Source organism: Penicillium arizonense, assembly GCF_001773325.1.
Source record: "Penicillium arizonense strain CBS 141311 chromosome Unknown PENARI_contig019, whole genome shotgun sequence".
Classification (NCBI taxonomy): Eukaryota; Fungi; Ascomycota; class Eurotiomycetes; order Eurotiales; family Aspergillaceae; genus Penicillium; species Penicillium arizonense.
In genome coordinates, this window is record NW_019173296.1 from 199,802 (window position 1) to 211,992 (window position 12,191).

Sequence of the window (12,191 nt, forward strand, 5' to 3'; positions counted from 1 at the left end):
CGATAGATACTGCCGATCGCGTCCACGGTTGACCTGCGAACAATGGGCCAATTTCGACCTTCTCAGATGGCTCTAGCGGCGGAGATGAAGGAGATTTAGTCCTTTTTATTATTTTCTTTTACTTTTCGGTTCGATAAGAACGGGTTTTCCCCACCGAGGCTCTCGCACGTTGGGTAATGGAAATTGCATATATAGTATAAGGTCACGGTCGCCCGTTTTTCTCTTCTCTCTATTCCTCTGATCGCCCTCTCTCCTGCTCTTCTGGAGAAAACGCATCTGGTCTAATAGCCGTCATGTCGACCGAGCGTGAGGTTGAGCTTGCTCAGTATGTCAATGACTTGACTCGAAATTTTCCGAGTCATGCTAACCCTACGTTTCAGATCAGGAAACAATGTCCCCATCGAGGAGATCGTCGTGAACGAAAAGGCCGCCATGGATGTAGATTTGGATAAGGAGAACCAAGTGACTCCAGATGGCGGAGAACCGACTCTCCACGAGAAGACGTCTCTGCGCCATATCGCCGAGAACCTGCCCATCTCCGCCTGGTTGGTGGCCGTGGTCGAGCTGTGCGAGCGTTTCACCTACTACGGAATGTCGGGTCTGTTCCAGAACTACGTCCAGCGTCCGCTGGATGGCAGTCAGGGACGCGGTGCTCTGGGCATGGATCACCAGGGTGCCACTGGTCTCACCACCTTCTTCCAGTTCTGGTGTTATGTGACTCCCATCATTGGTGCCATCATCGCCGATCAGTACCTTGGCAAGTACAAGACTATTGTGCTCTTCTGTATTGTCTACATGGTCGGTCTGCTCATCCTGGTCTGTACCTCCATTCCTGGCGCCCTGGAGCACGGCTCCGGTCTGGGTGGTTTCATCGTGTCGATCTTGATTATCGGTTTGGGTACCGGTGGTATCAAGAGTAACGTGGCACCCTTGATTGCAGACCAGTACAAGCGCAAGAAGATGGCCGTTACCACCACCAAGAAGGGTGAGCGCGTCATCATCGACCCCGCCCTGACTATCCAGCGTATCTACATGATCTTCTACGGATGTATCAACCTCGGTTCCCTGTCTCTCCTCGCCACTCCCTACATGGAGCTCTATGTTGGCTTCTGGTCAGCCTATCTGCTTTGTCTGTGCATGTTCATGGTCGGTACCCTGGTGGTCGTCCTCGGCCGCAAGTACTATGTCGTCCGCCCTCCCCAGGGATCCATCATCACCGACGCCTTCCGCGCCCTCTGGATCATGATCCGCAACCGCAACATGGACGCCCCCAAGCCTTCATGGCAAGCCGAGCACCGCGGGATCCAGGCTTCCATGCCCTGGGACGACCACTTCATCGACGAGCTCAAGCGTGCCCTTGTTGCTTGCCGTGTGTTCGCCTTCTACCCCATCTACTGGGTCGTCTACGGCCAGTTCTCTGGCAACTTCGTCACCCAGGCCGGTCAGATGGAGGGTCACGGTATCCCCAACGATCTGATGCAGAACTTCGACCCCATCTCCATCATCGTCTTCATTCCCCTGCTCGAGACCTGCGTCTACCCCCTGATGCGCCGTCTCAGGATCCCCTTCCGCCCCATCACCCGTATCTCCCTTGGTTTCATCGTTGCCGCCCTGGCCATGATGTACGCCGCCATCGTCCAGCACCTGATCTACTCCGCCGGACCCTGCTACGGCCAGCCGCTCTGCGCTGCCTCCGAGATTGACGGCACTGCCTACGGTAACCAGGTCCACATCGCCATCCAGACCCCGGCCTACGTATTCATCGGTGTGTCCGAGATTTTCGCCTCCGTCTCCGGTCTCGAGTACGCCTACACCAAGGCTCCCCCTAGCATGAAGTCCTTCGTGCAGTCCATGTACCTCCTCACCAACGCCTTCGGTTCCGCCATCGCCGAGGCCCTGACCCCAGCCGCTTTCGATCCCGCCATCATGTGGATGTTCGTCGGTCTGGCGTGTGCCTCATTCGTTTGCGGCCTGATCTTCTTCATGGTCTTCCACCACCTCAACGCAAAGGAAGACGACATGAACGCTCTCGACGCCGACGACGATATGCCCGAGGCCCCCATCGCCGAGTCTCGCCGCGAATCCCGTCGCGAGTCCGCACCCAAGATCTAAGCTTGAGTGTCTGTGTTGTTTGTAATTTATCATTTGGCTATATTCCCACCATTTTCACGCCTGCATTTTGTGATTGGTGTTTTTCGCATCTTTCATACACTTACGCTGGAGTCGTATTTTGCTTGCATCATTGGAGCAGGTTACTCTTTTGCAAATCCGGAGACGTGATATGATCATAATCTAGTATATACTTATACTTATTATATAAATAAATAAATCGATGATTTTAATTTACGTTGTCTATGTTTACTAATGTTTATCTTCGCCTCATCTATTATAATGGTCCACTCTGGGATACTTTGTAGTATCTTAGTGCTTAAGCATTATCCCCAATATGATCAAACTGGTATGCACATTCAATACTCAAGACCATGGCTACAACGGAAACAAGCATGTATAAAGGGCACCCACAAAGCAAGCTGCAAACCAGTGACTAAAGAGGCGAAAGTAAGATCATGTTGCATTCCCCACTACAACAAGCAACCAAATACGAGCAAGTCGCATAAGTGATGATGTGGACAGGACGCACACCTGGATCTGGGGCTGATCCAGGCCTGATCTGGCGCAGTGAACATGTATGTACCCTCAACCCAGCTTTAACCTAGACCCTTTATGTATACATGTCTACAGCTAGTTCAGATATAGTAAGACATGTGATACGATGTGACAGCCCCCCGCAATTTGGTATCACAGATATGGAATATTCCACTCTGGAATACAGTATGTTAGATATTGACGTTCTCCTACTTACACTGCATGGGTGTTTTATAGATGGTGGGACAAGGATAGTGGTCAAGTGTTATATTTCGTGTGTTAAACGCTTGCTAGTTGATAGGCATGTCTCGGGCTATAGAATGTCTCTGAATGAGAGTTCAGCAGATTTATCCAGCGAATCCTGCAGCAGTCCTTCCGGGATAGTACGGTCCTCTGTGTGTCGCACCGAGCAACCAGTGTCGCCTGGATGGATTCTGTCATCACCATGGCGGATGGCCGCAAAGTGGGGTGATTTTTCTAGATAATTAGTCAATTGACTGACAGTTGACAACCTCTGAGAGCGCTGATAAGGGGCCAATTTGCTATCTCCCTGATTCCAAGTCACTTTTTGGTTATATGCATGACCGATCGGCATTTGTCTCCGTGAATGTAACGAGTTGCATATGTATCTGTAATTTACAGTACTCTGTTTATAATGCTTACAATACAAAGACGCCGTTCTATTACGCACTCTTTGACCCTGGGCAACCCACCAAACTTATATCTTCCGCTTGCGAGACCTCGCCATCTTTGTTTACAAGAAGAATGGGCGCCCCTGATAGTTATCTGCCTCCTGCCTTGAGCGCGGAGACTATCACCTCGTTGATCCTATCATTGGACCTCCCTGCGCCAAGCTCCATCGAGCCCCTGCAGGTTAAAGCCGCCTTTCATTCCATCTATCTCATCCATTTCGCTTCAGCACAAGGTATCACAGCACGAGGAAACAAGGATGGCACCGTTACGCTCGTGCTGCGCGTCTCTGGACGGCAGCTACCCGGCATCAAGACACGCAACGAGGTGGGCGTCATGACCTGGGTCGGCAAGCATACCTCCATTCCCGTACCGGCCATCATCCGGTACGATGCGACGGAGAACAACGTGATCGGATATGAGTTCACCCTACTCGAGAAAGCGTCCGGCATCAGCGTCGATCAGATATATGCAACGCTATCCGACGAGGTCAAGAAGCAGATGGTCCACCAACTGACGGATTATCTGATCGAGCTGCATGCGCAACCCTGGCATGAGGGGTACGTGGGCGGGCTGACCCTGACACCGACGGGCGAGATTGCCTCCGGACCACCCATCGACGAAAACTTTTGGCAGACTCCTGACCTGGACAAGTTCTGGTCTGCCTCGGCCGGAGTCAAGAGTACGGAGACACTCGAAAGTCTCAATCCCATACCAGCCGAGGGGTTCCCTAGCTACACGGCGTATACGAACAGCTGCCTCGAGCGGTATATCCACGCGATCGAGGTCCATCCCTCTCTGGAGCCCTACCGCGATTTGATTCCCCGGATCCGCGAGTTCATGGCGCAGTTGCGGCGGCCAGACAACCAGGCAGAGCTCAACCGCGTCGCCTACATCATGGCACACAAAGACATGCATTTTGCCAACATCATGTGCGACCCGGACCAGCCAGGGTGTCCAATCACCGCGGTCCTAGACTGGGAGTTCAGCGGGGTGGTTCCCGGCCCGAGGTGGAACCCCCCGCGGGCATTCCTGTGGAACATGAAATGGGACCCTGACGATAAGGCAGAGCAGACCCGCATGGAGCAATTGTTTGAGCAAATCTGCCGCGAAAAGGGGGCAGAGCATATTTTGGAGCAGACTCAGCTGAATGCAAGGCAAGAGATGATGCAGACAGCGGTCAATCACATTCGAGCCATTGTCGAGGTGTGCCCGCGAGGCCAGGCGCAGGACCGCGTGGCCCACTGGCGCTCGGTGGTGGAAGCCGCCATGGAGGGATTTCAGGCGTGACGTGTATGAGGAGAATTACATATCAATACACACTGTTTTCCATCTGTATTTACTTGTTGTATTGTATTGTACTGTATTACGGGTTTGCATAGCCCTAACAGAAGCGAAACATTACCGATTAACTGGTTGAACGTTCAATCTAATATCTCAGGCAGGCCTAAAGTCGCCCTGGTATGTCTATCTTTGAATATGTTCTGAACAAGTTGAGCAACGTCAAGAGCCACTCAAAGCCCCAATATGAGAAAAAGGCCTATCGAGGTGAACAAGGAGAGATGGAACTGGCTGTTCTAGAAATTTTTCTTGACAAACTCTCGCCTAGAATAGACACTAGAGGGACTGACTTATTCTAGCATAATAATAACGTGCATGAGCAACCTGCTAGCCGCCATTGGTAAAATCACCTTACTCGGCCAGCTATCTCTGAGAGAGCATCGGCATGAACCATAAGAGCCGATGGAGCATCGTTATCATCATATGCCCCCTAAGACCTAGCTATCACAATTCCATTCATCCGAATAACGCCGTTGTGGTAGGACCATTAGATCTCATGAGGCAAATTACTGATAGCACGCGGAAGCTGATCGTCGTTCGTAGTATCATTTATTTGTCCCCATCGTAGCTGACGAAAGTCGGTCAGCAATTCGTCAAGGATTTATCGGTGGTGTTGCATTGCTATGCCATATCCTTTGATTTCGCAAGAAATGCGTTCGGCCGCCCTTTCTTTGAGCTGATGTGCTTGCTGACTTTCGTTTGCTTTGATAAGTGCAGAAAGCAAGGCGATCTCTTTGCCAGTATTGACTTCCACTGTTCGTCGGAGACATTCTTCGAGGTGAAAAATGCAGGCAATCTGGCGAAAAAAGTCAGTGAGCTGGTTATCGGAAGAACAAAGGAATTGAAGCTAACATACAATGCGTAGATTTCCATCACCATATTTATGGTGTCTTCCAGTAGTTGTAGCCTTTCGCTCAGAATTTGGGAGTGTATATCCACGAAGGCACCGAGAAGATGCCAATTCGAGTTGTGCAGAGTGTCGTTGATAAGTGGACTTGTCCATTCGTTGAAAGCCTCCTAGTATCTTGCACAGGCATCTTGGTTTGTCCAGATTGCTATCTAAAGGTGAAACTGGACTTCTTGAGTGAGCCTACAAGAACCTGATTGGTCAAAAGCCGATGCAAGCTCCCCTAGTGTTTTATTGATGACGATAGCCGATAGAAAAGCTCTTTGACAGCTCCGGTTGTATACTCGGCTGCTTTTGATGCTTTCTAGGAGGGCAATAACACTAGACTAGGCCGCTTTTACGGATTGCGCAGTGGAAGTGCTGATGTTCGTTGGTTCGGTCATTGCAAACAAGCTAGGGTCAGGGTTAGTCGGCGCTTCGCAAAACCAGAAATCTGAGAGAAAACTCACTGTGTTATCTGAGCGTGGCGCCTAACTAGGTTCTGATCAAAAGAGAGCGACAAGTATTTATTCTTATTGAAGAAAGGAGGAAGGTGTACTCATTTATATATCCAAGTTGGAATAACGCCCCATATTTCTGACACGCTAGGCAGTTATCTTAGGGGTCGTAAACAGCCTGAGTTTCTAGGAATCTGGTTGACTATGAGTGAATGGAAATTGGTCCAGGAAGTTAGCTTGCGTGTCTTAGAACTATCTAAGGTCGGGCCGGCTCCTAGGAGCCAAATGCTTGAAGCCTCACAAAGAGATGACGATTGCCTATAGAAGCACGAGCTTATTGGCGCGAGCGGTGGCTTTACCGTCAAATTCCGCAAACTTTGTCACCGTTGGTCAAGAACCCAGAGTAGAATGCAAATGTCAGAGCAGACTCATCTAATTGCCCTTGACACCAACAGTCATCCAAAGCCTGATTATGAGATCATAGAGGTAGTAGGAGTGTTTCTAGGAGCATGTAGTATAAAATGCAATACTGATTGGTTGACCAAGTAGCAGGCTCTATTGTGGCGCAATTGACTGCAGTAAGATTACCAGGATGAATGGTCATTTTGATGATGCCAATACATTTTTGATGAGACAATGGGGGTGATTTAGTGAGGGAAGATGGCACGTAAGTCGGGCTAGCGTAGTGCATTTTATTGAGGTCGCTGTCGCTGCTCACCCCGACGCTCAGATCTGCTCAGTGAGCAAAAAGCGGCAAGGTCTGAGGTAGATGAGTTTACTGCTAGGCATACACTTTGGCTGCCAGGCCACCCACTTTTTGAACCTAGAGGTATTTGGATACCTTGATTCACCTCCCCATATATTTAGATTTGTAGGCGGCTACTATATTAATCTGGCGCTAGTCGTGTGGATTTGAGGAGAAGAGTTCGGCTGTTGTAGACTGGCGCCTATAGAGCGCTTATATAGTCCACACACCACTTGCCACCTTGTAGGAGACTTGGAGCGTAAACGATGCTGCCAGTTAGAATTAGGCCATTGCTCTATATGTATCTGTTTAGTAGACACCAAAATCACCAAGAAAGGTCAAGCTGAGATCTGAGAACTAACGAGGCTTAGCATTGGCATCTTCAGCTGATTGGCCCAGTCGTACACTGTCGGAGTCTTCATCCACGATATCCGGTTGCCTGCGCGTGCTATTTCCGCCTGAATAGGTTGCAATATTCTATTGAACAGAGTATTTCACTTGCAATGACATTGGAATAGACATTACATAGGTATGTATCTCTGGATAGATCATAATCATGACGTGAAGACCAGACCCTGACGTGGGTACTTGGTACATGTCTCAGAGTGGGCCACACTACCAACAGCCAAGTACTCAGTACAACGGCCGATCCGTCAGAAATAGTAACCGCCAGGGTCAATCTCTGCGCTCCACGTAAGGAGGCTGTACGAATACGCAGGAACGAAAATCCAATAAAATAGGGGGATCCCAATTGACTTGGACATCCCTTTTATTACTCTAACGTTTATTCTTTATTCTTTATTCTTTCACTTATCCTTTAATTTCCTTAATCTTTAATCTTTCTGTTATTGGTCTACCGCCGGCGCTTCTGCCACTCTCCACATCTCCCGTCTCACCCTTCCCTCCTTCATCTTCCCCCCTTTGTACCTTACTACACAACACATTCCGCAATCATGAGTGTGAGTGAACCTGTGAAACCTTGAATGTGTGGATGTATGGGACTGACCCGGTTTTCCCCAGTACCAGAGCTTGGGGGATAACAACCAAGGGGGCTACGGCCAGTACAACCCATACGGCAGCCAGCAGCAGAATCCCTATGGCAGCCAGCAGCAGAGCTATGGATATGGGGGTGGCTACGGCCAGGCCGATGCCGTGGAGACTGGAAACGGTGGCTACGGTATGTTTCAATTCGACCGCGTCGTGATCCGCGCTGACGCCAACAGAAATGTCCAACGTCAACCAGCCCTCCGGTGGCGGGCCGACTGCGATTTTGAACAAGTGCAAGGAACTCAACGAAGGTATCGCCGAGTTGACCACGAAGCGCGAGACCCAGCTGGCCCACGCCCAAAAGGCCCTGCTGGACTCGAGCACCGGAAAGGAGGACCAGGCTTCGCGTCAGACACTTGACTACATTGAGGATGAGATCAACACTGCCCTGCGCTACCTGCGCGATCAGTTCAAGCGCATCAAGGAGACCCCCGGATCAGGCGACAGCCGTGTCTCGGGCCAGGTCGAGAACGTCAGCCGCAACCTCCGCCGTGAGATCGAGCAGTACCAGCGCACACAGACCGACTTCCAGAAGCGTCTGGAGGAGCAAGTGCGCCGCCGATACGAGATCGCCAACCCCGAGGCTACCCCCGAGGAGTTGGAGCAGGGTGTGCAGAACGTCCTGATGGGTCAAGAGCAGAGCTTTGTGGTATGTACTGCTGCTCGGATTTCTATGATCACTTCTAATTGCCAAATAGGTTCCCGGTACCCGTACTCGCCAGGCCAACGATGCCCGCCAGGCCACTCTCCAGCGTTCCGCCGCCATTCGCAAGATCGAACAAGACCTCATCGCACTCAGCGAGCTGTACAACGAAGTCGCCGAGCTGGTACACCAGCAGGAGCCGGCAGTTGCGCAAATCAACCAGGGCGCCGAGGAGACGCACCGCAACGTCGAGCAAGCCAACACCAAGTTGAGCAGCGCCATCCAGAGCGCAAAGAACGCTCGGCGTTGGAAGTGGTACGCGTTGATCATCGTTAGTAAGTATCTCTACTCCGAATGCGTCTGCCCCGCTAACCTCCCCAGTCATCATCATTGCCATCGTTGTCGGTGTCGCCGTCGGTGTCGTCGAGTCCAACAAGAAGAACTGATTTATTCCCTGTACGACCGGCCTCATCTTCCCTTTGTCTTTCCCCTTGTTGTTATACCACCACCCTCGCATTTTCTTCTCTCTTGTGTAAAAGCAATGCCTTCAAATCGTGCTTTCCTTTTGTCTTTGCTTAGCTGTTCGTGTTGTACAGCTGCTCGCGCCCACCCGTCTTGGTCGCTGCGCATGGATGTATATACTAGATTATTTTCTGTGTTGGCTCCTGTTTGGCGCTAGAATCTATGTAATACCGTCTAATAATTGATTTCTTTGTGTATGTGCATGTGTATTTGTAGGTGTAACTTAAGTGCAAGCGTATGGTGAACCAAAGCCCAATGCAATGCATTCGAGGGGTATCTGACTATAATAGATCACTCAAACGCCATCCATATTTGTTTATGCCTTCTCCTTCTCCTTCTCGCGCTGTTCCTCAGCCGGTGTCTTCGTCTTCAGCTGCAGCGCATGAAGTCCGCCCTCACGAGCCATCTCCTCCTTGAATAACGCGTAGACCATCCGATGCCTAGCAGGCTGCATCTTCGATTCAAAGGAATCCGAAACAATCGTCACACTAGAAACAGAAATAGGGTGTCAGTCCGACTCCAAGGCATGCGGGGACACGGTATGGACACCGGCATGGGACGAACTGGAAATGCGTCTCCTTCGACGTCGATCCCTCCATGGCAGCATGGTGCGCATGTTTGTGGGAATCATTGCGGATAATCAGGGTAGAGGGTGTAAAGGCATGGGCGATCTAGAAAGAGAAGAGAAGAGTTAGCAACCCACCATGCACCATGCCATACACCCTCTGGCAGTAAACTCACCTTGTCGCGCATGGCATCCTCCAACGGAGTCATAGAAGCCATCCTAGCCGAAACAGAGAACAGACGACGGGGAATCAGACCCGGCAGACAGCGAGGAAGCATTTGGATGGAGAGGTGAAGGAGCAAAGCGAGGCCAATCGGATGTTTTTGATTTCGGAACTTCCCTCATGACATCAACTTGGCCGACTTCCCTCCTACAAGTGGGATGTAATTGCAGAGGCAATTGATGTCGAACCAACCTCCAACATGCCCATGATCTCGCTACTCTCGCGCTATTCGCGTGCGCGCGTCAGTCGCATGCCCTTCGCCCTCAGACAGCTATCGACTCTCCCGAACACGCACATCTTCCGCGCACTCCGAGACCACGACCCGGACAGTCTGGCTGTTGTTCACAGTTTGTCCGCCCGCTCATTTACATACGGGAGTTTAATTGCCGATGTTGTCGCGGCCAAGGATGATCTCGAGCGCGAAGCTGCCAAGGCGCAGGGTCAATTGGCCGGTGAGCGGGTTGCGTTTCTGGCGGAGAATAGCTACGACTACGTAGGTACTGTTGTCTTCTGTATCTGCTGTCTGATGGATAAACATTGACTGTTGCAGTGACCTTGTTGGCGATCTTTGCGAGTGATGCTATTGCGCTGCCGCTGTCGCCTTCTTTTCCGACACGAGAATTGAAGTATATTCTCGATAATTCGCAGGCAAAGGTATTGCTTGCCACTGAGAAATATGCCGGCAAGGCTATGGATATCCTGAATCAGGGGTTGGAACGTGAGCCTTTGTTCAATATTCGCAATAAGCTCATGGAGGGTGCTGCTCGTGAGAGTGTCACTTTGGAGGAGCTGAAGAAGCCTGCTGGTGGAATGATGCTATACACATCTGGCACGACCAATCGACCAGTACGTTCATGTCCATTCCAACCAAAGACAGACCCATCTAACCCGTATATAGAAAGGCGTACTCATTCCACAATCGGCACTGGCAGCACAAGCCTCATCCCTCTTACAAGCATGGAAGTACTCCCCCGATGACCGCCTCTTACACCTACTACCACTGCACCACATCCACGGTGTAGTAAATGCAATCGTGGCACCAATAGTAGCAGGCACATCCATCGAATTCATGTACCCCTTCAACACAGACCAAGTCTGGAAACGCCTAGCAGCACCTTTCCAACGCAACACCACCACCACTCCTCCATCCAAAATCACCTTCCTAACCGCCGTCCCGACAATCTACAACAGACTCCTAAACTCCTTCCAAAACCTCCCAACAGAAACCCAAACAGCCGCAAAAGAAGGAATCTCCCCTCAAAACCTCCGCCTAAACATCTCAGGCTCAGCCGCCCTCCCAACACCAACAAAAACATCCTGGTCAACCCTAAGCAACGGCAACATCCTCCTCGAACGCTTCGGCATGACAGAAGTCGGCATGGCAATAAGCTGCGGCCTCGACCCTGCCGACCGAGTCGACGGCAGCGTCGGCTGGCCCCTCCCAGGCGTGGAAGCACGTCTAGTCGACACCGAAACGGGCGAAGTAATTCCCCCCGGCGCCGAAGTCGACGCTCAAGGCCGTGAACGTGAAGGCGAGATCCAGTTACGGGGCGAGACTATTTTCAGTGAGTATTGGGGTAACGAGAAAGCCACACGCGAGGGGTTCGTGGGTGGTGAGGATGGAAAAGGGAAATGGTTCTGTACGGGTGATGTAGCGACGAGGAGGGTTGTTGACGGGGCTGGACGTGGTGGGAGTGGAGAGTGGGCGAAGGGACCGATGTATTTCATTCAGGGGAGGAAGAGTGTTGATATTATCAAGACGGGCGCGGAGAAGGTTAGCGCGTTGGAGGTTGAGAGGGAGTTGCTTTCGCTGTATGTTTCCTCTCTTTTCTTATCTTTCTTTTGCATTCTCCTTTTGTTTTGTGACTCGCTAATCGCATCTTATAGTCCCCAAATCACCGAAGCAGCCGTCGTCGGCCTCCCCTCTGAACAATGGGGACAGAAAGTTGCTGCGGTCGTCGTCCTCCATCCCGATGCTGCTACTTCAAGTCGTAATGGGAAGTCTTGGGGTCCGATGGATATGAGACGAGCATTGAAGGAACGTTTGGCTTCTTATAAGATTCCATCCGAGATGAAGGTTTTGGATGCTATTCCCAGGAATGCCATGGGAAAGGGTGAGTTCTTCTTTGGTTGGAAGGGTCGTATGTGTATGGATGATGCTGACTATTTGCAGTTAATAAGAAGGCGCTTATTAAAGAGGTTTTTGATGTTTGATTAGACACAAAAACAACACTGTACTTTATCATATTATTCATTGGCGGGCTAGAGGCCAGTTGCTCTCTACTCAAATGTACACTAATCTACTTCACTGCAATCTAGTAAAAAATGAAATTCATTTGTGTATCTTATCCTATCCAAAGAAACGAGTTTGCTTGCTGAAAGATCAAAGTCGTAACATCATATCACAGATCCAGTGTCTGAAACA

General features: G+C 50.7%; 5 protein-coding genes across 5 annotated transcripts; 4 read left to right on the plus strand and 1 right to left on the minus strand.

Annotated features, from left to right (window-relative positions):
- Positions 1-293: 293 nt before the first annotated feature.
- Positions 294-2,112, plus strand: PENARI_c019G01577 (peptide MFS transporter; the record flags this gene model as incomplete). Its single annotated transcript, XM_022634715.1, has 2 exons — positions 294-325; positions 381-2,112. The coding sequence occupies 2 exons, from the start codon at positions 294-296 to the stop codon at positions 2,110-2,112; spliced, it is 1,764 nt and encodes a 587-aa protein (XP_022485312.1).
- A 979-nt stretch (positions 2,113-3,091) lies between these two features.
- Positions 3,092-4,626, plus strand: PENARI_c019G06923 (phosphotransferase family protein; the record flags this gene model as incomplete). The annotated part of the gene is made up of 2 exons (XM_022634810.1): positions 3,092-3,109; positions 3,289-4,626. 2 exons carry the CDS (start codon positions 3,092-3,094, stop codon positions 4,624-4,626), a joined length of 1,356 nt encoding a protein of 451 aa, XP_022485290.1.
- A 3,093-nt stretch (positions 4,627-7,719) lies between these two features.
- Positions 7,720-8,902, plus strand: PENARI_c019G12298 (syntaxin; the record flags this gene model as incomplete). The annotated part of the gene is made up of 5 exons (XM_022634905.1): positions 7,720-7,725; positions 7,787-7,943; positions 7,990-8,462; positions 8,512-8,791; positions 8,838-8,902. 5 exons carry the CDS (start codon positions 7,720-7,722, stop codon positions 8,900-8,902), a joined length of 981 nt encoding a protein of 326 aa, XP_022485376.1.
- A 392-nt stretch (positions 8,903-9,294) lies between these two features.
- On the minus strand, positions 9,295-9,761 carry PENARI_c019G11681 (BolA family protein; the record flags this gene model as incomplete). Its single annotated transcript, XM_022634897.1, has 3 exons — positions 9,295-9,466; positions 9,543-9,649; positions 9,720-9,761. The coding sequence occupies 3 exons, from the start codon at positions 9,759-9,761 to the stop codon at positions 9,295-9,297; spliced, it is 321 nt and encodes a 106-aa protein (XP_022485359.1).
- A 204-nt stretch (positions 9,762-9,965) lies between these two features.
- PENARI_c019G10790 (uncharacterized protein) lies at positions 9,966-11,980 on the plus strand (the record flags this gene model as incomplete). The annotated part of the gene is made up of 5 exons (XM_022634881.1): positions 9,966-10,218; positions 10,317-10,612; positions 10,665-11,578; positions 11,654-11,880; positions 11,940-11,980. 5 exons carry the CDS (start codon positions 9,966-9,968, stop codon positions 11,978-11,980), a joined length of 1,731 nt encoding a protein of 576 aa, XP_022485240.1.
- Between the last annotated feature and the right edge of the window lie 211 nt (positions 11,981-12,191).